General features: G+C 41.0%; 1 protein-coding gene across 1 annotated transcript in view; it reads left to right on the top strand.

Annotated features, from left to right (window-relative positions):
- LOC128454864 (junctophilin-1) overlaps positions 1 to 27,078 on the top strand; it is a 41,033-nt gene extending 13,955 nt beyond the window's left edge. Inside the window, exons 2-7 of the mRNA XM_053438431.1 lie at positions 956 to 1,715; positions 5,155 to 5,273; positions 8,197 to 8,466; positions 12,529 to 12,959; positions 15,106 to 15,202; positions 19,344 to 27,078. Coding sequence (XP_053294406.1) covers positions 956 to 1,715; positions 5,155 to 5,273; positions 8,197 to 8,466; positions 12,529 to 12,959; positions 15,106 to 15,186 — 1,661 coding nt within the window. The 3' untranslated portion in view covers positions 15,187 to 15,202; positions 19,344 to 27,078. The remainder of the gene's footprint in view (positions 1 to 955; positions 1,716 to 5,154; positions 5,274 to 8,196; positions 8,467 to 12,528; positions 12,960 to 15,105; positions 15,203 to 19,343) is intronic.
- The last annotated feature ends 227 nt before the right edge of the window (positions 27,079 to 27,305 follow it).

Below are 27,305 nucleotides of genomic sequence, written 5' to 3'. Positions count from 1 at the left end.
CTAGCTAAATACGCAACTGTTGTATGACACATAATCTGGCTTTATCAAGGTTTGAAAGCATCCCCACAGTAACTGGAATTTACATTCATATAAACACTTGGTGGTACTGAGGGATGGTGGACTGCACACATACTGTTCTTATAGAGCTGGCGTTACACCCAGGTAACCTCCATCTCACCTTGTCTTAGTACTACTGGTAGGCTCTCATGTTTTTTATCCTGATTGGTGATAGAGAGAAGTGATCACACCTCTTTGTCTTCAATCTTTCTTTCACTAACAACCCTCATCCCATATTGACCACTCACTTTTTGTTGTTTCTCTGTAGCCCTGACAAGTGGCTCATCTTCACACACTGTGAATCCAAATCACCTGTCAATAATATCCAGTTCACTACTCTGTTGTTTTATTTGGACACTAGTAGAATTCTAGCAGCCTACTAGCTCAAGCAGAGTGAATATGAACTTGAATTAATATTTTTCTCTCTCCCTCTCTGTCTAAATACTTTTGTAAATGTACAATAACATTTCAGTTATATATACATATATATATATATGTGTGTGTGTGTAGTTTTTGTTTTATGTGTATTGACAAACCAAATAATTGTTGCAGCTGTAGCTATGTCTGTGTCGGTTTAAATATTTCGTCTTAGTATTTCTATTCAACTCAATAACATTTATTTGCATAGCACTAAATACATAACATAACATACGTTATCTCAAGGGACTTTACATATTTAGGCCAAGACCTTAACATTTTATGGAGAAACTGGAAAACTGACAGTGATTATTCAACCATCAGCAAAAACCATGCGTTCATGTATTCCATGTTTGCTTATATTCAATGACCTCTGTCAGTAACAATAATTGTATCTACTGCTTTATCTGATTTCTGTATTTCTGTATTTGACTGTTCACTCATGGTCTTTCTTTTTCTCTCCCACATGCTGTCCTTGTAGGTACTTATCAGGGTCAGTGGACTGGTGGAATGCGTCATGGCTACGGTGTACGTCAAAGTGTCCCATATGGTATGGCCTCTGTCATCCGCTCTCCTCTCAGAACCTCGCTTGCTTCTCTCCGCAGTGAGCAGAGTAATGGCACAGTATTGCGTGACAGCCTGTCTGACAGCCCTGCTGGCACACGTGGTGGCTTTGTACTCAACTTCCACTCAGATTGCGAAGGTTCAGAGAAGAAGAAGAGTCTTTTCCGACGTGGCTCCCTCTTCGGCAGCCTTCAGCGACTGCGAAAATCAGACTCGCGCTCGTCGATTTCCAGTAAGCGTAGCTCAGCACACAGTGACACCACCATGAGCCGCATCAGTTCAAGTGACGCCAACTCCACTATAAGCTTTGGAGACGGAGAGTTGGGCGATGATTACCTGACTCAGGAGGACAATGTGGATGCCCTCACCACTGAGTCCTACATGGGCGAGTGGAAGAACGACAAGCGCAGCGGCTTTGGTGTCTCTGAGCGCTCTAACGGCATGAAGTATGAAGGTGAGTGGTTGAACAATAAGCGCCATGGCTATGGCTGCACCATCTTCCCTAATGGCACCAAGGAAGAAGGGAAGTATAAGAACAACGTGCTGGCCAGGGGCATAAAGAAGCAGCTGATCCCACTGAAGAACGCCAAGACCAAACAGAAGGTGGATCGAGCCGTTGAAGGAGCAGTGAGAGCAGCAGCCATCGCCAAGACCAAAGTGGAGATTGCCATCTCCAGGTAAAATTCCCTTTGTAAAATAATATCAGAACACCACAACTAAATCCCATTTTACCTGTTTTTTATTTTGCATTGAACTCAGTTTTTGTGACTTTTCTGCCTTTATATTATGGGTGCTGTAGAGACCTGACAGAAAGTAAGGGGTGAGAATATTTGGAAAAATTTCGAATACAAAATGGACTCTTGAAACAACAACATTGAAACAACATCTTTTTAAACACAGTTCTCCTGTGCAATGAGTGAGTATTACTGTGGGCGTTTAGTTTGACCTCTTAATAAAGTGGTTTAGATAATCAGGTTTCTTTTCCTGTTGGAGACTTTGTTGTAGTGATTTCTTGAGTGCGATGCACTTATAACTGTTAAAAGTTGTTGTAATGTACCAGAATTCCCCCGTAAGGGATCTGTCACCAAGACTTACTTGAAGAGGCTCATATAGAATCAACTAACTTAGTGAGCTAACATGAGAAAATGTTCTAGGGGATTTTCCCTTGTTTCTTTTTTGCCTAGTTTCAAATAATAGTTTATATCATGATACTTTTGTGAAGCAGTTCCTCCTCAACAGCAGTGGATTTCTGAGGCGTCAGCTCTGGTGATATCATGGCTGTAGGACAGTATATGTATACACAGTATATATCATGGTAAAAACTAAATTATAGGGGTGCACCGATATGGAAATTCTTGGCCGATACCGATATTTAAAATAACAATCTGGCCGATAGCCGATACCGATACCGATATTTGTTTATTTTCTCAAATTGAATCAGATTTATGAAACAATCTTTGATTTAACTAAACTTTATTTAACAGAGACATATTATGCCCATTTTACCGCAAGTTGAAATGGTTCCTTGGGATCTTAATGAAATGACTGTAACATATTTTGGTCAAAATACCACAAGGGTAATTTAAAACAGTACCTTTTTACCCTGTCTAAAACGCCGTTAGGCGGCACCGGATGAGGAACTCGCGGTGCCGCACACTGAGCCTCCGGCGGCGCGGAGAGGAGGGCGACGGAGCGACTGCTCCCCCAGCCGCGGCACGTGCCCAGCGGTTTTACCAAAAATATGAACATCGGCCAATGATATCGGTGAAAGTCAAGTTTATTACCGATAAGCCGATATCAGTTAACGAGGCGAATATCGGCCGCTACCGATGTTCGGCCGATAAATCGGTGCATCCCTAGTAAATTATGTTACTGGTTTGCAGCAGGAAAGTTTTTGTTTTCATGTGGACATGTAAGAGAGCTCATTCTACTGTAGCTGCTACAGCAGATGAACACATCTGCAGCAGAGTCTGTTTTTTCTCTTTGTAAGAGGGTGTTTTCATAGTTTCAACGCAGTTAAACCAGATTCATTCGTTTTACCCCTTTATTACATTTTTTGGTGCAGGTGTGAACACAGTTATCACACAGTGTGGACTAAAATAACCACCTTAAGACCCATTAGAGTAGGTGGTCTTGGTCTGGTCTCATACAAACTGTGGTTCGCTTGTGGAAGGAACTCGATCCAGCCTTGATCTGACCCGACTAGCACATTTTCTCTGCAGTTTTGAGCTTAGAGGCTCCTGTCGGAATGATGTATCTTTACCTGTATTTTCTGTGTTTCTCCCACCCTAGACACATCTCATGGTCTCACATGGTTTGTCCTGATGCGTTATGGTTTGCTTGTATTTTTTCTATTTTAAAAGAAACCTAACCAAGAGAAAACTAAATAACTGAGTTAGAACAGGTCAAACAAACCATGGGTGTAAAAACACCCACAGTCTCCATTAGTCTTCCCTGTTGTGAAGATGGTTGGAAGAAACATCTCTAGGTCCAACAATGTTTGTATGATGTATGCAGATTGTCATTTATGAACATTTGATAATGGTTTCTCGTATTATTATGTTAGCCAGCAACCCGTTACACTATACATTAGCACTGGACACATTGCATTGCATGTGCATGCTGGGATTGAGACATTATTACATGCTCAGACAGTCCAGTGTAGTGAGAGTGGTTGTTTGAATTTAGGAAATGGAGAGACAGTCTTTGCTTGTTGTATTGAAGATAGTCAACATTGGTCAGAGCTTTCAGCTTGCATCACTTGTCCCATCATCTGGGCAAAGTAGAGAGAAAGTAGGAACAAAGTGAGGAAACATAGAGATAGGTCAAGAGAGTAGGTGTGTGTGTGTGTGTGTGTGTGTGTGTGTGTGTGTGTGTGTGTGTGTGTGTGTGTGTGTGTGTGTGTGTGTGTGTGTGTGTGTGCATCAAAAGTAAGTGCCTGTCTAAAAAAGGCCAGGGAGGAGGAAGCATACGGAATATTGTCTGACACTGCCCCAGCTACATAAGGAGAGTCAGGCAGTCAGTCAGTAGTGTAGTGTTCTGATTTCCGTTGATCAGTGTTGAGAACAATCTGAATTGTGTAGTTGACACAACTAACCTTGGAAATGGGGCTGCCTTAGTTTTGTTTCTGTTATGGCTCTGGGTTAGTTATGTGTGAATTTTACTATAAATACTTTACATAAAAATATTGAATGGGTGTAATCCGTTGTAGACATTTGAACGGAGCACACCATGCCTTCTAAATTGTGAGTGGGAAATACAGACTGAAAAATATTTGATAAATGCCTTATTCACTTGTATTGTTCCACTTGTAATACCCACGTTTAATGCACCTAATCTACATTGTCATCTCGAGGTTATGTTTACATTGTCATTTTTCTGTCTGTTAGCAGGATTACGGTCAAAATACGCAGCATATTATTTTGAGACTCTGAGGAAGGTTGGTGTATAGGCCGAGGAAGAAACCATTTGATTTTGGCGCAGATCCTCTCAAAAGGGTCGATCCAGCTATTTCTTTACATTTTCTATAACATTGGGAAATCAGGTGTTTTTTTGGTAATTTCAATGATTTCCAAATGAGTAAATGCTCTCTTTGAGAAAAATAATCTGCCATATTTAGAGGATATATTTTGGCCTTAGTGGTGGTATGCCATTCTAGTCATCATGTGTGACTGAATTGTAAACATGACATTTCCTGACAGCCAGAAGAAGCCAATGTGAGCCTCCTGGTCAATGCTCAGTTATAAAATCCTAGCTCCTCTCCTGACAGCACAGTCAGCTCAACACTCAGTTGCACTGGAGGCCCTTGGATGTTGTACAGTTGTCTGTTTCAAATGCTATAAAAATAAGAAAGTAAACTACACTCTGTCTTAGTAGTTTTTTTGTTTTTTAAGTGACAGTATTTTATTGTGTTCTTAAAAATTAATAGAAGTTCTTGTTGCAACCTGTTGTAAACAGCATTCACTTGTAATGGTCAGCTATTACTGGGCTCTATATTAAGCACTGCAGCAATAAAGTGAGATTAATAATCTCGGTCTATTTTATAAATCCTACATCAGTGGTGTTATTGTGTAACAATGTTACTTGCTGAGTTTGTATATTTTTGTATTTCTGCAGGACGTCCCATGCTCGTGCCAAAGCAGAGACTGCAGATCAGGCTGCACATTCAGCCAGTCAGGATTCAGACATTGCCAGAGCTGTAGCCAGAGAGCTCTCCCCAAGCTTCCATCAGCCAGGTACAGTTGAAGCAGTGATAGCATGGAGAAAAACTTTACCATCCAATCATGTGTGAAGACCCAAAATAAACACTGTAAGCGGACTACTTGATCACTATTACCGAATTATACCAACCCTGCCTAATTTTCGTCCAGGAAAAAGTCTGCATATATGCGCTTCTGTAACTTTCACCAGAAAAAAGCGATGGTGACGGGAATGAGCTCAATACCTAGGTAGGCTTCACATTATTTTTTTTATTTAGAAAAAACCCCCGATATATTTATTGGTTTTATAACGGGGGGGGGAGGACCAACCTCAACCCAGAGCATGTTGACCAGCTCTTGTTTTCGCACAGTAGTCTAAACATATTCAAGCACTAGCATTGCATAGCCTACATGCAAACAACAGTGAAGCATAGCCTACTTTTTATTTCAAAGTTTATATTTTAAGTAAACTTATATTCATTTTATTTAATTTACCTTTTATTTATTGTTTAAAAGTAGCCTAAGTGGCATACATTTTTCAATCTGTTTGTGTGCAGTTGACAGGGATTATACAATAATAGGGCACTATTATTTATTTTCTCTATTGGCTTAATATTTGAAATAAAACTTGTAAAGCTCTAAGTGAATTTGACTGTGTTGTATTAAAATGTATGATTCAACTGTTTTCCATGGTCCAGTATTTTAAAACACAAAATGCAAGAAATCGTAATATCGAATCGCAATACTTAGCGAATCGCAATACCCACAGAATCGCAATACCTATCGTATCGCCACCTAGGTATTGTCACGGTTTGAGGAAAGGAGATGGACCCAGTAGCAGAGGTATATCACAAAAGGTGTATTTAATCCAAAAAGAGACTAACTTAACAAAACGCAAAACAAACACTAAAGGAATTGAAACACTGAAAAGACATGAACTAGAACAAGAAGACAAAAACACAAGGAAGCTTACTAGACTCAGGAGAACAGGCCAAGGCATGACAGGCACACAGAACAAGAACCACAAAAACCAGGAGCAAAACAGACAATCCGACAAGGACAAAGGGAAAGACAGAGGCTTATATACACAGGGAAGGCAGGGGTAATTGGCCACAGGTGCAACACATGAGGAGTTAGACTAACAATCACCAAGACAGGAAGTGAAGACCGAAACAACCCACAAGGAACAGAGACTACAAAATAAAACAGGAAACAGAATGCACACATGAAAATAACTCAAACACAAAACAACAGATCTACAGTTAACAGAAAACACTTCTACAAAATCTTAACTGCCAGATCGTTACAGGTATTGTGATTGTATTAGATTCGGGAGGTCCCTGCCGATTCCCGTCCCTACTTTACATGAGTGCAGTGCCTAGAGCCGTCCACATAAAACCTGAAGGCTCTCACAGGAGACAAGTTGTGCCTCTCAGCCTCTACGGAAACACATGGTAGAGGATAAAAAGCCTCTATCTGAAGAAAAATTTCGTAGCCAAGATCTTTGATGTACAAGGCTATACATGATGCTTCAGGGTCTTTGACTCTCGTTGCCATATCTTGCCTTGTACCTGGGATAGCATATCCCTCCTACATGGAAGATGCACGATGCAAGGAACTCTGACATCCACAGTCTTTGTGGCTATTGGGAATTCAGCGCCATCAAGAGAACATGAGGATGCAGTAAACTCCCCTACTTAGGAAGGCCTGCAGTAGATGAAGTAGGAGATGTGCACACAGCCTTACACAAGGCCATGAAAGGGACAGAGTGTCCACAGGGGGCCATGAGTCAATGATAGCAGGGAACAGAGAGTGTTCTCCACTGTGCCAAAGAGGTCTTCCTCCACCTGATGAATGTGACCCCACCATTTGCAGGTGCAAGCCCCTTCGTGAGAGTAGGGGCCTCCCTGTGACAGCAGATGTGCAGCTGCATTCTGCAGTCCCAGAAGATAAAATGCCCACTGGACCACACATTTGGATTTAGACCTTTGGATCAAAAAGCAGCCTTTGAACTGTTGCATACAGAGATGGAAACTTCAACCTAGCCTGGCAATTGATGTATGACACCACGCCATGCTGTCTGTTCATACTATGACCTGCCTCCCCAGTATAGATGGGAGGAAGTGCCTCAGTCACATGGTTACAGTTTCACTGAAATTTAGTAAGACTGAAGATTTCCGTTGATAGACCCTTTCCATCCAATCAGGAACTGCAAATCTTTTATAGAATTGCCCTTTGACTGGAAACTGTACCTGCTGCCTAAGGGGCTTCTACAAAGTATTGAATTATACGTCTTAATACTTATTGTAAATAAGTGATTTTAACATTTAGATTAGATTGGGTGCAGGTCAATGAGCATAAAAAGCTTATTAATCCATCATCAACAATTAGCAAAAATACTGTTTTAAAAGCAATGTTATATTGTGATGAAGAATATAATATTGTATTTCTTATTTTTTTTACTACTGAGATAGACAGGGGCGTATGGGTAAAACCTCAATGTCATCTGAATTTATTCAGATGGTAAAATGCATGTGACAGTAACATTATGATCTAAACAGTTGGTCTACAGACAGATTTCCCTGTCCTAGTCTGACCCACTGTACTACAAGCAATTGTGTTCATGGTTTTCCTGTGACATAAGGAATTATTACTGACATTTCTGGTGTGTTCACCCTCAGAATGGTTTAGATTTTTAGTAACCTGTACATTTACTTTGTTTACAATCTGTCTGATCGTCTGACTGCACATTTTTCTGGACATTCGGACTTTGTTGTAACAATGATTCCTTGTTCCCAAATCTACTTTGATGAGCACATCATTTTCAATCAGGTAGTCTTGATACATATAAACACAAAAAGAAAATGTGTAATAAACAAACCAGAATCATCCTTAAATGCTGAGCTCTTTGCCTGTCAGAAATAACCTGCTTTAGTAATTCTTCTCTCATATATTCCAGGCCCTGACTACATACGACAAAAGTACAATGAGCCAGTAGAGGTGAAAGAGGTTCCGGTGGCGGACAAGAAAGAAAAATCTCCATCAGGGAGCCCCCATTTCTACCGGAAAGGAACAACACCCAACCAGTCTCCATCTCCGAGCCCAGGCCCAAGCCCCACTCCTTCACCGGCTGTTGTCAAGAAGACCTTTTATAGCAGTAAGACCACCATCCCTGCAAAGCCTGCTGGGAAAGAGAACAAAACCCCTGCAGCTGAGTCTTTGACAGCAGGTGAGGAACTTGGGTTGTTGTAAATGTAAAAGATTTATATTTAGTCTCTATGCCTCGAAGATCTCTGAAGGACTCCTGTGTAGGGACTAAAGGGATGCTTTAAGCACACTGCCTTTATAGATATAGGGAACGTCCACACTGATATTTTGTTTGGTTTGCATCTGATGTCCACACTACACCAGAGACTATTGGAAATAATGACAGATGCCTACGCTCTCTTCCTGATTGGGTCTTGTCAGTCACTTACTCACTGTTTCTTAGTCCTCATCATCAGTCCAAAAAAAGAAATCCAATCCCCAAAAATCAACTTCCTCCTAACACCAGCACACACATAACCACCGATGTGAAGTCAAGACAGTCTATTATTAGTCCCTTTATGGGATGTAACAGCTGCAAAGATGGAATAGTAGAATAGACACTTAGTACAGGTCATAAATAAGTAAAACATATAATATATACAAAAGGAATTATAGAAAATTGAAATATATACAATGTAAACAAAATATTAACAGCGTAGCAGTATTGCAGAAATATGATATTGGAATTGCACGGATAGAAAAATTGTTATTGCACAGTTTAATTAGTTATAATATTTATATTTATGGTATGTGTGGTCTACTGGGAGCAGGGTTGGTTCAACAGTCTTAACAGTGGCAAGAAGGAACGACCTGCAATACCTCTCCTTCAGACAGTTTGGGTTGTACTGCAGGGGGTGGGGCTGTTTCTCCGAAAGAGCTTAGGTTATATCCATACTACTACATTTGGAGTTGAAAATGTGGCTTTCAAAATATATTAAACTAAATTAGATTCCTGTCCACACAAGCAATTTGGTTCCGAATCAGTTTTAATCCCTGTTCATACTAACATTCCATATTGCAAATGTATATCACGTGATCACTCACGTACATTTGGCATACGTGTCGGTGCAAACAGCAACACTATACGCAATGGGAGAATCTTGGGGTTCAACCTCTTAACCCAGAGTCAGACAAAAGCAGCTGTAGGTGGATTAATGGACAGCACAACAAATACATGTAGGGGAGAGCGGGGTAATGTGAGACATCAGGTAATGTGAGACAGCCCCTGTATCTAGGCAACGGAACACATTTGTGGTCATGTGACCATTATATTTTCAAGCCCCTCCCATTCCCTCCTTGCCATGAAGGAGAAGTTGGTGCTGGTGCTGTGGTAAGTAGGTTTTTCACAAAAAAAATTGATTCAGGTAGAAAAACTTATATCATTGTCCCTGCCAATTGGACAGAGAAACAATGTGCAGGTAAGCTAGGGTGTGCAAGAGATTACATGAATCATTATAATCATAAATCTGCTTAATTGCCCAATCTCCATGATTCTGTTACAAGTCCGATATTAGTTTTGGAATGTGTGATTGCTTACCTGTTGCCGACCCCGTCGATCCCCGACCTGCCTACCTCGTCTCTGCCCTGGACATTACCTCAGCCTTCTGTCTTCGACCACGAGTTTCGCCTATTCCCTCCTGGTTACGCTCCTGCTCGGCTCTGTGACTACACAGCTCACCACTGGACCTGTCTACCAGCTAGGTAACCCATCAGCTGTGACTTTACCTTCTGTCAGCGACACCAGGCTCGCTCCTGCTCAGATCTCGCAGATGATCACTGTGAGCAAAGACTTTTCACCCTGCCACTGCTTGAACTGTTAAAGACTGCAGTGAACAATAAAAGTCATTACCGACTGGTATTTCGTCTGCCTGTGCTGCTTTTGGGTCCTGACCATATCCGTGACAGTACAATCTGGCCAGACATGGACCCAGCACACACGCCGATGGATTGCCTGGAGAATGTAGAGGCGATGCTCCAGCACCACGGGGTGCTGTTGCTTTCAAACTCAGCAGAGGTTCAACTAGCGGTGGCTAAGCAGTAGCAGGCGTTTACCTTGCTAGCTTCGCAGGTCCAACAGCTCGCCTCAGCTTTTGCTCAAGCTGTCCCTCTGCCTCCAGAACCAGTCCAGCCTCCACCAGCCCCGGCTGACTCTGCCTCTGCTTCTGCCTCTGCTTTCGTCTCGGAGCCTCGTCAGGGGGTTCCTGAACGCTTCGCCGGGGACGCGGAGGGCTGCCGCTCGTTCCTCAAGAACTGTTCCATCCTGTTCGCCCTCCAGCCCCACACCTTCGCTTCTGAGGACGCCCGGGTGGCGTTCACCGTGAATCATCTGACGGGTCGCGCTCGGCTGTGGGGAACAGCCGAGTGGGAGCATCGCACTCCAGCGTGCTCCTCTTTCCAAGCCTTCGCCGCTGAGCTCCGCAAAGTGTTCAGAGAAGCTTCCCGAGGTCCGGACGCTTCAGGAGGGCTTCTGGGTCTGAACCAAGGGTCTCGTTCAGTGGCCGATTACTCCATCCACTTCCGCACCCAGGCTAGCTCCAGCGAGTGGAACCAGGCTGCCCAGTGCGACGCATTCCTGATGGGGCTCGCTGACTACATTAAGGACGAACTGATTTCATATGAACTCCCCTCCACTCTCGACGGCATCATCGAGCTGGCGTCCCGCATCGACCGTCGCATTCAAGTGAGACAGCGGGAGAGACATCAGTGGCTCGCGGGTCGACGCCAGCCCGCCCCGTCACCAGCGGCTTCCGGGGTCTCGATGCTTTCTGGCAGCCGGTCTTCAGGGGAGCCTGAACCCATGCAGGTGGGTCGGGCCAGTCTAACTCTAGAAGAGAGGAGGAGACGCCGCGAGGGGAACCTCTGCCTGTATTGTGGCCAAGCGGGACACTTTATTTCCAGATGTCCGCTAAAAGGTCGGGCTCACCAGGAAGAAAGGAGTTCCTGGTGAGTCATACATCTAGCTCCTCCTCCAGCCCACGATCCCTGTGCCAGGTCCGCCTGCTACTGCCTGAGGGATCCCAGACCCTCGCCACCCTCATTGACTCTGGCTCTGATGCCAACATTATGGATTCTAACCTAGCTCTGCAGCTGGGTGTCGGTCAGATTCCCCTGCCAGCTCCAGTCTCCACCAACGCGCTGGATGGCCGACTTCTGGGAAGTCGGCCACCTGACAGCGCCTATACGGATGTTAATCTCCAGGAACCACCATGAAACACTCCAGTTTCACATCATGCACTCTCCTCGTCATCCTCTCCTTCTGGGGTTCCCATGGCTCCGACGTCACAATCCACACCTTGATTGGACCACAGGGGCGATCCTGGGGTGGAGTTCTTCATGTCACCAGCTCTGCCTCTAGCAAGCCGCCGCACCCCGATCTTCTACCGGAACCAGTTCTTCAACCGATGTGCTGGGGGTCCCGGCTGAGTATCTGGACTTCAGGGAGGTCTTCAGTAAGGCCAAGGCAACCTCCCTTCCCCCACATCGGCCCTATGACTACGCCATCAACTTCCAGCCCGGTGCCACGCCGCCCAGAGGACGCCTGTATTCCCTGTCCGTTCCTGAGAGGGGGGCGATGGAGACATACATCAATGACGGTCTAGCGGCGGGCATCCTCCGCCCTTCGTCGTCTTCGGCTGGAGCCGATTTCTTCTTTGTGGAGAAGAAAGACAAGACACTCCGCCCCTGCATTGATTATCGTGGATTAACACTAGGGTGTGCAAGAGATCACATGAATCATAATAATCATAAATGTGCTTAATTGACCAATCCCCATGATTCTGTTACTAGTCCGATATTAGTTTTGGAATATGTGGTTGTCAATCTAGCTATCCTAGTCAGGATTTTAACTATTACAACATGTGTTGTTATGGTAGTTTTAAAGTGGAAAAAGTAAGTGGATCACTTTACCCCCTGGATTTCTCTGGTCTGTCTCACTGTACCCCAGCTTAGGGGTAAAGTGAGACACAAGACCACTTTTTAAAAAACAATCATATTTTCACTGCCCTTTGTCCTGACGACATTCTGATAATTTCCATTAATAGGAAACATCCTGAATTAATGGGAAATGTGTACATTTTACTGATATATCATTTTAGCTCGCCTAGAGGGGAGCAAATGTAAAAAATTTCCCACATTACCCCTGCTCTCCCCTACTGCTTCTTTGTTTAACTAGCTCTCTTCTCTTTTCCTTCCCTCTACTCGGCAGGCTTAACAAAAGCTGCATCAAAACTTTCTCTCAGACAGGAAGTAAGGCAACAGGAGGCTCCTACAGTAGTCAAACCAGCTGTTACCACAGCAGCCAGCATTTACCCCAGCAATGGGCAGATTCACTCCCAGTACCATGGTTACTATGTCAAGGCAGATGTCAAGAGTCCACCACCCGAAGATCCAATTGGTGTAGAGGATGACCTTCACCCATCAAGCCTTGGTCAGTTTCCACCACCTGCCAAACAGATTCAGACACCAGCACTAAAATCCCTGCCAGCCCAGAGTCCTTCACCAGCTCCCCCAAAAGAGAGCACCAAAGCAACAGAACCTCTCAAGCCAAAAAGACTGGAATCAACCAAACCAAGGAGCCTTGCAGAGACCAAGAAAGCCAGCATGGAAATAGCTCCTGAAATTGTAGAGGAGGAATCGGTGAGTTAGATTACCATAATGTTTGATTTAGATTCTAACATTTTTTCCCCATCAATCCCCAGCTGCTCCCTCATGGCACATGGACTGGAAAGCTTGTAAATTAGAGCCACTCAGGAAGTAGGCTACCTAACCTCTCAGTGTTGGGTCCTTGTGATATCAATTAAGACTGAGATTAGTTTCTACAAACTGGCAGTTTATAAAAAAAAAGCAACCTAAACAACCTCTGTTCCCATACAGTGCTGTGAAAAAGTATTTTCCCCCTGTTAAATGTAATATAAGCCAAGTAAAAACTAAATTTAGCTTTTAAATTATGATTTCATTTATTGAAGGAAAAAAAGTTATCCAAATCTACTTGGCCCAACATGAAGGTAATAACCACCTCAGTCTCTAAATCAAGCAGTTAACCAAATTTAATTGGTAATTGAGTTCACTGTTACTGGTCACACCCAGGCCTGATTACTGCCAGATTTGTTTAATCTAAATGTCACTTAAATAGAACCTTTCTTACTGTGATTTTGGCTTATATGAGGCAGAGAACTAAAGGCCAAATTATAGTACTGTAACCGCGGCTGGCCACGCAGCTGCATCGACGGACTCGTTTTGGTTTATGGTTCCCCAAGGGTTGCGCGTGTTAATTTCCCGCCAGAACACTAGGCGGAGTAACGTGTTTTGTCAAAGACAAAACACACAAAGAAGAGACGTCTTCTTCTTCATCGACTGTATATTTACATCGCCACTGCGGCTCCTCATAGCCTTTTTCTGGCGGACAAATCCGCCAGTCAGTGACGGGTTATACAAGTGGTCATACTTTCGGGTCTCTTCTGCCAAGTGCTCTTCTATTTGGTCGTTATTCGTTCTTCTAAATCTTCCGTGATTTCTGCCGGTATTATGGGGCATGAAACCGGAAACTAGACTCCGGACGGGATGTAGTAAGCAGACCAATTACAAGCCTTGCGGGCTGCGTGAGGCTCGCGTCGCTTTGTCGTATAGTTAGAAAAATTGGCGGACGCACGCAAGCCGCAAGAGGGGGCACGCAAGCACGAAAGGGAGTGTTGCCTGTCTTGCGTCTGCGAAAAATCCTACTATAAATTGGCCTTAAGGAAATTTAGAACAGACGCAAAACAGTCTTTGAAATCTTTCAGTCTGGTAAGGGTCACAAAGCCTTTGCCAAGCCTCTGGTACTCCGGGTGAGAGCTATGATGTACAGATGAAAAAAACGTGGAATAGTGGTGACAGATTAGTCAAACGTAGAAAGTATTTTTGGATTGCACAGCATTCCACAATAAAGACATCATACCAAGGGTCAGGTGTGACGGGTTGCTGATGCTTTGTTGCTTCAGGACCTGAATGACATGCCATCATCGATGGAACCAATCCTGCTCTCCACCAGAAAATCCTGAAGGAGAATGTCTAATCATCAGTTCATGACCTAAAGCTTGTGCAGTTGTGTTCTGTAGCAGTCCATTTTTTTAAGCACAAAATCAAGTCTGCCTCTGAATGGCTAAATTCAGTAGTTAGTAACCCCATCTTATTATTGATTTAGGAATTTTCACTCCTGCAGATCACTTCAAGTTCATAATGTTTTCTTCACTTTTGTCTGTGGGTTCGTGGTCAGAAAGCTCAGTTTTAGCTTAATCTGTCCACAGCACCTGTTTCTTAAACCACACTGGTGTATCGAGATGTCGCTCTGCAGACTTCGGACATTGACTTTTGCGATGAGGTGACTGCAGTTGTGTTGGGTTTGTCTTTCTGTCCAGCAGACCTGCAGATTTATCTTGTTGATCTTCCAGATCTTGTCTTGACCTCCACAGTTTCCCTTGAATATAATTTCTAAATGACAATTTGCACAGTGAAGCACCTGACAAATGCTAATATGAACTCTTGACCTGTCTCTCAAGTCCTAATGAGTCAGAGTCTAACAAGTTAATTAAGTTCTGAGACTTTTTACCCCTTTTGAACATGCCACAAATGTTCTTAAATCTTTTCTTATTTTCTAAGTTTGTAAAATAAAATATATAAATGTTATCAGTACATTACCATTTGAATAAAGACTTATTTGTAATGTCAGTTTGCTGCAGGGGTTCGATGTACTTATATGCAAATGTATCAGAAGACATAATGTAAACTTTTCTTGTATTTTCCACAGGGCCCTAACTCCATCTTGGTGGCTCTTGTGATGCTGTTGAATGTAGGTCTAGCAATCATTTTTGTCCATTTCCTCACCTGACCAAATCTCCACTCAGGTAAGAACTGATATCAACTATTTTCAAAAAGAATCTGAAACTTTTGGTCTTCAGTTTATAATACATATATTAGACTGTGTTGATAAATTTAGTTTACATTCATTTTTCTAATCTAGCTCATTCAAAGACATATTTACTAGACCTTAATTTATATTTTCACTAACACACCGGTAAATCTCTGGACACATGACGTACCTACATCATCCATTCTAAAGGGGTGATGCACATGAGCTAAAGTGGCTTTATGACTCTCCTGTGGAACTCGATTGTGCGTGAGCCAGGCACTGATTGATATGTGGTTGAATAGGATCTGTATGTCCTGTCCCGAGCTATGCAACACAAGGGAGAGGCAGGTTTCAAATACAGGATCCATTTAAATCAGTTATTATTTTCACCCATACCCATGTTACAATTTTTGATGGCTACAGGAAGTGTCTAAGTACAGATCTGTCTGTACATTTTTGAATACGAGACAGAAAATGGGGTGAGAGGGGTTGTGAGATGCACGGTAAATGGTCCAGACACCCAGGCGTCATATCAGGGACTGCTTGAGGGATATGCACCATAACCATTCGGTGTTTCCCTAAACAGTTTTTGATTTAAGTTAAACAACCATTTCTGAAAAATTTAACCGTAATGCTTGAGATTTCATCTCATTTTCAACTGGTTGATTGGTGCATTTTCTAGTCCAACCAAATTCTTATTGGTCAGACAATTGTCATATGAACACAGAGAAAAGCTTTATATCGTTAACCTCCCAGGATTCATGTAGATTTTACATTGGGGAGAGAGACAGAGCACCTTTGAAAAGATGGGGGTTCACTAATTTGAACTGGCCCAACCTAATAACTAGATTTAATTTATTAAAAATTTACTGAGCATTACCTCAGAGTTGTCTAAGCGATGGATAACAGAAGTGGAATGTGTGGTTGCATTTTGTAATGAAACAAATTGTTGGTGAGAGTAAAACTTTTCATATCACAGCTCAACAACCAACATGACACATCCTCTAGAAACAGTGGGATAACCTTTCTGTGTTAAGATGCTCTATCATTTCTGAGTTTCAGCTTTGATGCTTTGAACACAAGCATATCAGAACTGGCAATGTATTTGGTGAAATTATTTTAATATGCAGCCAATACTTACACAATTATAAATGGTAAATGGTTTTGGTAAATGGTTTTGTATTTATATAGTGCTTTTCTAGTCTTGATGACCACTCAAAGCGCTCTACAGTACAGTTTTACATTAACCCATTCACACACACATTCATACAGTGCATCTATTCGCAGCACTTTGTTATTCTATACGGGGTTCAGCATCTTGCCCAAGGACACTTCGGCATGCAGATGGGTCAGACTGTGTTATCATAATTTATTTTGATTAGCAAGACCACTAGGTAGAGTGCACTTAATGCACTTTGGCTGATATAGTTATTGTTGAAGAGTAGGTAATGTTTCAGTGGAAACATTGAAGATTATTTTTGGTTGACTTCAACCCTACTTAATGCAATGCATGCTGGCAAGTACGCAAATAAGTTTAACAATGTTACATAACTTACATTATTGGGTTACATAAACAATCTATCAGACATTTCGTCAACTGAAATGATTTAACATTTTAAAGGTGAGGCTGACAAAGTGAACTTAAAGAAAAGAAGGGTTAATTAATCAGTTTTTTTTTATTTATTTAATCCTTCTCACCAGGTGACGATATATAACACATAAGACAAATAATGTGCATTTTTATCGAATAACAGCATTGAGTTAGTTAGTGTAACACAAGTATGGGAAACATGTAAGATCTAAATATTATTTAATTTTAACATAAGCCTGTTTTGATGTGTTTACATTACATAGATTTTCGATTTTCAACACTTTGTGTTAAAGGAAAAAAGGACTAAGATCAGGATTAACTGATATGCTTAATATAAATGCTTGTGGTATCCAGAAGCAACTGTCATACAGTGGAGAGATCCTACACAGTGGCTGTTTTATTCAGGGCCCACAAACATACTTACGGGTGTTTTAACCTCAATCCTGTACTGTAGATAATATGATATTTATCATAAATGCCGATGTTTGCAGGGTAACACACTAATTAATTTGTCAGCCTAATTCCTTCCAATAGCTGGTTGGGGTTGTTGGAGAGAATAGTACATCTGCTTTAACTGTCGTAACATACACTCGTAACAATTTAACAGTTTAAAAATGCAAAAAGAAGAAATGGGAACAAGAGCCCAAAAGTTGTGAGCAGGCAATTTATTGAAAACAACAATTTAACTGAAGTAGGCTGTTCATCAGCTGATCAAAAGTTTAAGACCACAGCTCAAAAAAAAAAAAAAACTCCTAAAACAGAAATTAAAGTGTCAAAAACTGACTCAGTAATGAGTAGCTCCACCATTATTGTTGATCACTTCAAAAATTCGTTTTGGCATGCTTGATGCAAGTGTTTCCAAAAGGCTAGTGCGAATGTTGCGCCAAGTGGTGAAGATGGCTTCACGAAGGGCATCCACTGTCTGGAACTGAAGTCCATTTTTGTAAACTTCCCTTGCCATCCATCGCCAAATGTTCTCAATTGGATTAAGATCAGGGGAACACGCAGGATGGTCCAAAAGAGTGATGTTATTCTCCTGGAAAAAGGTCTTGGTCAAACGGGCATTGTGAATTGGAGCGTTGTCCTGCTGAAAAACCCAGTCGTTACCACACAGACGAGGGCCCTCAGTCATGAGGGATGCCCGCAGCAACATCTCCACATAGCCAGCTGCTGTTTGACGCCCCTGCACAACCTGGAGCTCCATTGTTCCATTGAAGGAAAAAGCACCCCAGATCATGATGGCGCCCCCTCCACTGTGCCGCGTAGAAAACATCTCAGGTGGCATCTCCTTGTCATGCCAGTAACGTTGGAAGCCATCAGGACCATCAAGGTTAAATTTTTTCTCGTCAGAGAATAAAACTTTCTTCCACCTTTGAATGTCCCATGTTTGGTGCTCCCTTGCAAAGTCTAAACGGGCAATTTTGTGTCGTTGAAGGAGACGTGGCCTTTGAAGACGTTTCTTGTTTTTGAAGCCCTTCCTTCGCAGATGGCGTCTGATGGTTATTGGGCTGCAGTCAGCACCAGTAATGGCCTTAATTTGGGATGAGGATCGTCCCGTGTCTTGACGGACAGCCATTCGGATCCTCCGGCTCAGCGCCGGTGAGATTTTTTTGGGTCTACCACTTGATTTTTTTGTTCCATAACCCTGAGGATCTTTTAAGAAATGCAAAATGACTGTCTTACTGCGTCCAACCTCAGCAGCGATGGCACGTTGTGAGAGGCCTTGTTTATGCAGTTCAACAATCCTACCACGTTCAAAGACGGTGAGCTTTTTTGCCTTTGCCATCAAGAGATCTTCACAGTGTGATTACTTGACAGGAAATGACAAGGAATCCAAATTTTTGCACAGATTTTGGCTTTTAAAGGCTGTGGTCTTAAACTTTTGATCAGCTGATGAACAGCCTATTTGAGTTAAATTGTTGTTTTCAATAAATTGCCTGCTCACAACTTTTGGTCTCTTGTTCCCATTTCTTCTTTTTGCATTTTGAAGCTCTACTTAGAACCTTCCTAAGATCCAACAGTGCAAAATGCAAATTCATGCAATTGTTTTAACTGTTCGTAACATTTTGATCAGGAGTGTATTTGCAGAGAAATCTAGAGCTGGACAGGATAATACACAACTTTTAAGCTATGATTGGACAGTTGCTATTCTGAGGAGATATTCAGCTGTTAACTGACTCTGTGAGTTAAAAGTGAAGGACTGTTTTTAATATAAGCCCCATTGTACTAAATTGATTATTTTGGCCACAATGTGCGTTTAATGTGTTTTATAAAAATTCACATAATGTTTTTAGTTCCACTACAATTTCTGAGGTGTTACTTCACTGATCTATTACCTTCACCTACCCACAACTAAACAACTAAATAAGTTGTTGTTCTCCTTTTAAGATTCCAGGTTTTTTTTATCTGAAGAATTTTGATTCTCTTTCACAGCAGGTTATTTGAATATACCTGCCTAGTCTCAGTATGGCTGCAAACCTATTACGCGAATAACATTTACCATAATACCAGGTTTCCCTAACCCTCAACTTTTCTGACCCTGCAGTGGACTCATCCAAACTAGTCGCCGAGCTGCTAACCCTCCACCAGCCACAGGGGCATTTCAAATAGACAACAACAGTCAGAACAGCAAACACGGGTAGAACGGAGGTCTGAAAATAGACTAGTGAAGAAGAAGGAGGAAGAGAAGAAGTGGAGCAGAAAAACACATGAAGAAGAAAGAGATAGGGGGAGATGAAACCTCCTTCACCACCACCACCACCACTACCACCACCCTACACCCCACCCAGCCCTCTCTCTCTGGATGGACTGACTGACTGGGTTTAGTGCCCTAGTCCAACCTGATTGGACTGGCGATGATTTGGGACTCCACTCCAGAGTGCAGTGAAAGTTGAAGCAAGCAGTTGCTGGTTGGAAATGGGCCCTTTAGCCCCAACTATGGATTCTCTAACAGGCTTAGAAATTACAGGAGACCTGGAGAGTAAAGCGGATTAGAGCAAGTGTAAGGCCTGGCATCTTTTCTGCTTATAAATGTGTGCTTCGGTTTTTCTAGCTCCATTTCCATCCAGCTGTTCAGCAAATATGGAGGTTTTTAAATGCTGCAATAAAACGTTTGTGACTAGTCCATCTGCGTTGAACACAATTTGTTTCCTAAATGATCCTCCAGAAGAACTGAGAGCATCTTCACTGTGTTGATTATGCCTGTTAATTATTGGTAACTGTTGTTCTGATGTTGGTGATATGTTATGTTTCTATTTTATTTATCTACCATCATGCAGAACACCTACAATTTAGAGAGACAACAGGCTGTCAGATACATCACAATAAACATTAAGGACCTGTAGTACACTTTAATTCAACTGTTGACCAGGTCAGGTACACCAAGCCTTTATTATTGCATCAACCAATGCTACATGGTGTGTTGTTGAAGAAAAGCATTTTCTGCTTGTAGTGAGCATGAAGCATTTTGTGTAGATTTTTTTCTTATCTGTCTTTGCTTAGAATCAACTCTCCTGTTATGTAGATATCTACACATAACTGCTGGATGGAAACCAGGCTTGTGTGTTTCTCAGTGTATTTTACATGTTTTTCTATCTGCTTCTGCTGGGTGTGTGTGTGTTTGTGCGCGTGTCTGTTTGTGAACGTGGGTGTGCACGCTGGCCATTGGTGGACTGGAAATGTTCGGAGATGCACTTTGAGCCGATGGAATCCGACAGCTGCCTTACCATTTTACAGAGTGACGTGCTGGTGGGTGAGAAGGGTCCGGGCAGGAATGTGAAGCGCTTGGCTGAATCTAGCTCTGTCTGGTCCTGGGAGAGTGGCTCCATTTCTACAAGTCTGTGTATCGATCTGTTCATATCTGTTTTTATCTCTTTCTGTGGGTCTCTCAGTGCTTGCCTGCCATATTTTATACCACATCAGGTGCACATAAGATGATCAGATGAAACATGACTACAACATCATAGTTTTTAAAGGGATAATTGCAATTCAAAAAATTGAACATTATTCTCTGTCTTTCATTTTTGGAATGGATGATTTGGAAGATTGCTTTTGATACAATTACTGTTTGTGTCTGTCTTCACTTGTAATTATTGCTCAACCAGGTATTCATGTTTCTGTGTTTTAATATCTTTTGGCACAGTCTTCATCCCTCCTGAGCTTAATTTAACACTGGTTTCTGTATCCTGTTTATAACAGTGTTGCGTGTGACAGTTGTATGTGCCCTTCTGTTTTCTAAGGACGTTTTTTTAATAAATGAATGAGGGTTAGTACAGTTTAATACATTTATATTTCAATTTAATACCTTAATGAGTGAAATTCATCTAGTTCTTATTTCAGGCGTGAGTAATATAAATAAATTTTCAACTATGAACTGAATTCCTGGTAGGAATGCAGTGTGGATTAGTGTTAGTGACTGCAGTGAAGCTCTTTCACTTAGTGCAGTACATGAACAATGTGAGTCAACAGTTATACAGAAGCTGTCATTTCTTCTGTACGTCTTCTAAGAATTAGAATCAGATCTGCTTTGGTCTAAATCTTCTGTCAAGGGTCAAAATCAACTCTCAGTCTTGTTAGAGGTCTGTCTTGTTCTTGCTGCTGGACAGACACACCAGGCAGTTACATACATAGCTCTTGTTTGGAGTTGTAAAATGAAATGAGATGAAGACTGCGTGTGACCATAATGTTTTTTTTCTCCGCTGAAGTTTGCTGACAGGCTACTCTTCTTTTATCATCCTAGTTGATTCTCTGACCATTCTGAGTTTTTTTGTACCATTGTGGTTTATAATGCATTGTTTTGCCATTCATTTGTGCAAAACTAAACTACTAGCACAGAAACCTGTGGTTTTAATTACAGAGACCATCAGAAGAATCCTTAGCTTAAAATGTTTTCCTTCATAATGTTTGTAAGAAAACATAGAGGCATCTGACTCAAAATCTATAAATCATTTATTTATTTACATAATACATAGTCTAATGTGGAAACATGTGTTTGCAGCTTTAATCAAGTAAGTTTGCTGATTAAGCTGAATAGTAATGTCTTTGTCTACAATCTCTATTTGATGCTTATGAAGAAAAGATTTTTAATATTTACTCAAATTGACAGCGTGGTACTGTTCTGTTTAACTGTGGAGTTGTGATAAACGTTTCCACTATTGTTCAGTATACTGAAACAAACATTTTATCTTTTGGGTTTGTTAGTTACAATTATTTACCATAAAGTTATTTAATAATAACTGGAAAATATGAAGAAATTGAAAATAATGTGGAAAATAAAGCATGATAGCAGGCGTTTCCCTGCCCCCAAGACTTTCAATATCATACTGTTTACAGTTGGTATATTACCAACCTTTGACTAATACATTTAGGATTTGGTTCTGTAGAGTAATTAGGTGGTTTGTCATTCATATTTAGATAAAGATGACATTTGTACATTGGGTGGATGATGTAGAGCTCTCTGCTCTCTTGTATGTGGTATCCTGTTTGAATTTGAACTGGCAGGATGAAGATTCTGAGTTACTTCAAGGTATGCATTGGTTTCAGATAACTGTGCTGCTCTTATTCACCATTATCAGCTGGAGTATCAGTGCCTGTTGAAATAGTACAGCAGCTGTTTGTTCCAGTTTTATTTAAATAATGAATGCCTTACGGTATGGTTTAACACTGTAGAAGCATAGTGTGACATTAGTTTTCAGTTTGTGTATGCTAACTTCTAAACGGTCTGGGCTTGGAGGCCAACAGTGTAACTAAGATCAGTAATATACTTTCATATGTTCTGAATGTATTCAAAACTGCTGGTGTGTGAATGCTGGTTTCAAAATGAACTATTTACCCCTCTCTTAATATGCATGATGTCTTTTAAAATATTTTTTATTTTTGATGAAAGTTTTAGATAGAAACATTTTAAATTTTAATGAAGTTTACAGTTGGGAAAGAAAAAGCATTGTCTTAAATATGTTTCCACCCTGATGGCTGGATTAAGCGTCAAGTTTTTGTTATAATATGGAAACTTAGTTCAGTAGTTTTGTTGCCCAAACCAAAGCAGAGAAAGAGTGAAAATAAGAAGTTTGATGCAATCAAACCCAAATCTCCAAGGTTCATGTGTTTAACCCAATCGCCCGCCACATCTTACTGAATATATGTACTTTGTCAGTATTTTTGAAATACACCTAACAAAAGTGTTTTGCTGCTTAAACCCAACCAAACAGTGAGTAAAAAGTGAAAACATGTAAGCATATTAAGCAGAAAAACTGAAAATATTGAACATAAAAATACACTAGCACCAATGAAGGAACTCCATTCTTACCATGTTCTCGACTAGTATCGCTGTGGTAGCAGACATACCTCTAAAAGATGGAGATATAGAGAGCAGTGACTGCGGGAGGCCCAGCTCAATGGCTTCATATTGTTTGACACAGACCAGGGAATCTGACCTCCACCAAGTGCAGCATAAGTGCAGCGAAGAACATTACTGACTTTTTGTGAGAGTCACAGCTATGTCGTAGACCAGCAGTGTCAACACCAGTGTCGCCACAGTCCTGCTGTTGTGTCATAGATAACATTTGAGTCCTCAGTATCTTGATCAGCTCTGAATATAGTCAATTCGCCCTTGAGTTGTGTCACTGCAGAGAATTGAATGCTGTAAATGTAAAATGTCATATGCTTTGCTAATGCTATGAGCAGTTATGTGTGAGGGGTAAATAGACTCCAGTGAACTATTGTTCTGCATAATACTTAGTGCAGCAGCTGACTGTTTTCGTTCCTATTCATTTAAAAAAAAAAAATTGATGGGGATTTAATGTACTTTCTGTTCGTCAGGGTGAACCCTATAAATGATGGTACAAACACTTTACATCTGGTCTTATCAGAAGACACAAAGACAGTTTGATGTAATTAAAAAAATATTTTTTGGATTTCCACACATCTCATGGCTAAAAAAAACTTAAGAGAGTCCCCACTTGAGAGTCAGAAAATTTGCAGCTTTTCATCAAACATTATTCATGTGTATTTAAATAAAAAACTTTTTTTAAAGGGAATACACTAAATTAAGTCTTGTGAGTTGCCGAAATGATGAATAGAGAAAAAGTTAATATGCAAAACTTTGGTTGATTTTGCGTTGGAATCTTACTTGGAGTTTTACTTGAATTCGTTGCACTGTAGTGAAAAAGGAGTAGCCTGAACAGTAAGGGTGTAGCATCGAATGCTTGACTGTTATCAGCGTCTGCAGTTGTGTGACAATTGGGAAACACATACAGTGTACAGAAGGTGAAACGACAGCTTGAAATGCACTGTGGACAGTTTGTGTTGACAAATGCAAATTGTACTGTACTATTGTAACTGGTAGATGATTGTTTGGCTTATTGGTATGGTAGCAGGTGAGTGATTTAACTTTATGATAGTAAAGCTCATAGTTCCAAGGTATGAAAGTCTGAAAAACTGCATTAGACCCACTCTCCAGCAAATTCATTCAAATGTATTACCTTATTTCTCACCCATCCACACCAATCAACACCTCTCTTGAAAGCAGATTTATTAAGAGCTGAACATGATCACTTTCATGAGGTGGATTTGATGTTCAAGTGTTGCTATTGACTGCAGTTTAGCCAGGTGTATAACCGAGTGTTTATACTCACACATGTGACAAAAATCATTAACATAATGTTCCACTTAAAAAAGGAAAAAGCAAGCAGCAAAGCAGCCCCATAGCACAACTGAGTAACCTCCATGTTGTAACTGTTTTCAGTTTGTTTTTCTTCCGACAGTAATTTGTTGTACATTGATTCTTGAGGTCAGCTTGTATCTCTTTGGAAGTTTCCCATGGTTTATTTTCCACATCCATGGAAATTGGCTATGGTCCCAGCCCTTATCCTTCCAAGCACTCATTAGCTATACCACTTCTTTCTCTCATCCAGCTGACAATGGGTGAGAGGTGGGGTTTGCACCCTGGACCGGTCACCATTCTATCACAGGGCTTGCCAGCAGGTTCAAACTCAGGACCTTCTTACTGCAAGGCAGTAATGCTATCCACTGCACCATTGCTAATGTTGGCTGCCCCTAATTAACTAACTGCTTCGATATGGCCTCTTGATCATTCTTGGCATTATTTAAGTTAATTCTCAAAGCGGTGCGCATAATAACACCAAGAAGCATATTGAGGTCTTCTCTTCATTTAAATGGTAAATGGTTTGTATTTATATAGCACTTTTCTAGCCTTGATGACCACTCAAAGCGCTTTACAGTACAGTTTTACATTCACCCATTCATTCATACAGTGCATCTATTCGCAGCACTTTGTTATTCTATGGGGGGCCATTCAGGGTTCAGCATCTTGCCCAAGGACACTTAGGGATGCAGATGGGTCAGACTGGGGATCGAACTGCCGACCTTCAGGATGGAGGACGACCACTCTACCCCTCAGCCACAGCCGCCCCATAAATAGGCTAATGACTGGTAGTAAGACTGAGGGGAAGTGTGATATCAATTGAAGAAAATTATGCTTGAAATATCACCACAATCCACTAATTAATCACCAATAAGATATACCATCATTTCATCCAGGGCATTTTAGAAGATCCTTGTAGAATGCGCAGAAATGCAGCTCTACTCAAAGCTCCTTTGATTCTTTCTTTACCAAACTAAAGGCCTGCAGGTGAGCACCACTAAAGAGTTTGAGTTTCAATATTTCAAAAAGAACAGAGCATTGTTGAGGTGCACAAGTACCAACACATTCGGTTACATATGTTTACACATATATATATATATATATATATATATATATGGGATCTTTTAAATAACAAACTTATTTGGCTTAGGTTTTATTGTGAGTTATTTCACTAGCTTCAGCAGTTCAGTGAACCCTTCCTGCCAGTATTCACCAAACATCCTGAACCACATATCTCGAGAAGATACAGAGATACATTTTTGAAGGACCACTTATTGTTCCAATTAAACTTTTAGTTTGTCGCAATAGACAATTTCACTCTAGCAAAAATGCAGTTATCTACATACAGTTGTTGATTCAAAACTAACAAAAAATCCGTCGAGGGTCCTCAGAGTTATGTATTTGAATGCTCCAGCAAAAATATGCTGTGTCCAAAGAGGTGGACACTGACAACCAGCAGTGCGCTAGAATGTCTGCTGTTGAACTCATGTTGCTTCTGATGATAAATGTGCTTATTATCCCAGCAACTTTCCCTTAGATATATAATTCTGTCTCATAGTATGAACTGTTATTCATTGATAGCGTTTCAAATTAACATGCATCACCTTATCGTGATAACTTGACCGCACAAACAGACCGTGGGGTTTTTAATACAGTGCCATTTTAACCTTGAATGCTCATCTAAAAGAAATGTTTGGGTTAACTCTGGGCCTCGATTAGTGTAGTTGATCATATGCAGCTTGCCCTTAGGTAGGCCTATGGTGACCCTCATACATAAAATGTAAGTGATTTTGATAGGATTTTTCCTTACCTTGCTGGATAGTGGGTGGAACGTTTTAAGATGAGGAAATAGTAACATCGTCTACAGTGTAATTTTAAGAGAAGAAACAACGTTGTTTGAGGAAACAGGTTGTCAGAGTATGAAAGAGAAAGCAAGAATTTGAACACTGGTCGGATATGTCTTTGATGAAATGCTGTATTTCAAGAGAACAGGGAAGAGAAGGTTAGAGATTCTTGGACATATCAGTGATGTGTTTTGTTGGCTGAAATATAATTTGTTGAACATTTTTAATTGTAACTGGGTTATTGATTTTTGAGACCAGTAAGCCGGATGCTAGGTTTATGTATGTTGGTCAAATATGTGTTGAGTTTTTCATCAAATTTAGGTTGAGCCTTTAACGTTCAGCAAAATCTACCTAAAGTGCCATCAGTGATTTGCCCCAACAGGACAATCTATTATGACTCTTGTCTGAAATGATGATGACAATCTGTAATTTGTTCTCTATGTAGAATTTCTACATCACTGTATAATGTCTATGGTCTGAGAGTCTTTTCAAAACTGTTCATGACTGTACTTTAAGTATTTGGCTTGATTGTTAAATCCAACTATCATTTTGAGTGTTGATGCTGATGCAATATACATACTGCTAGCCATTATTTAACACTACAACAATGTATTAATTTATTTTTTCTGTTTTTTTTTTGACGGTTGTTTTTATGGAGATGAATTAAAAAATAGGTTTACATTTCAATCAAATGTATGTGTATCCTTTGTCCCCTGCTCTCACACTCTTTACAAGACACAAATAATGCATTATAACTATCACTGTGCTAATCACCATGGTAAGTGTGACAAACATATAATCATCTGTAACCCTTGTGATCGAAGTATTACAGTCTCACTGAGTGAAGTCAGACAATGACTATGAAGAACAGAGGGGCATTCCCTGTTCACATTTAGAGATGCTCTAACTCTAAAGTGTGAAAGTTGGCTCAACTCTCCTACGACCAAAATAGTCCTGATGGCTCACAGCTGCTGGCCTGCCTGGAGACTGTAGCACAACACTG

The sequence above is a fragment of the Pleuronectes platessa genome, chromosome 13 (assembly GCF_947347685.1).
Source record: "Pleuronectes platessa chromosome 13, fPlePla1.1, whole genome shotgun sequence".
Taxonomy (NCBI): Eukaryota; Metazoa; Chordata; class Actinopteri; order Pleuronectiformes; family Pleuronectidae; genus Pleuronectes; species Pleuronectes platessa.
The sequence above is the reverse complement of the archived record's forward strand: the minus strand, read 5'-3'. Positions and strand labels throughout refer to the sequence as shown.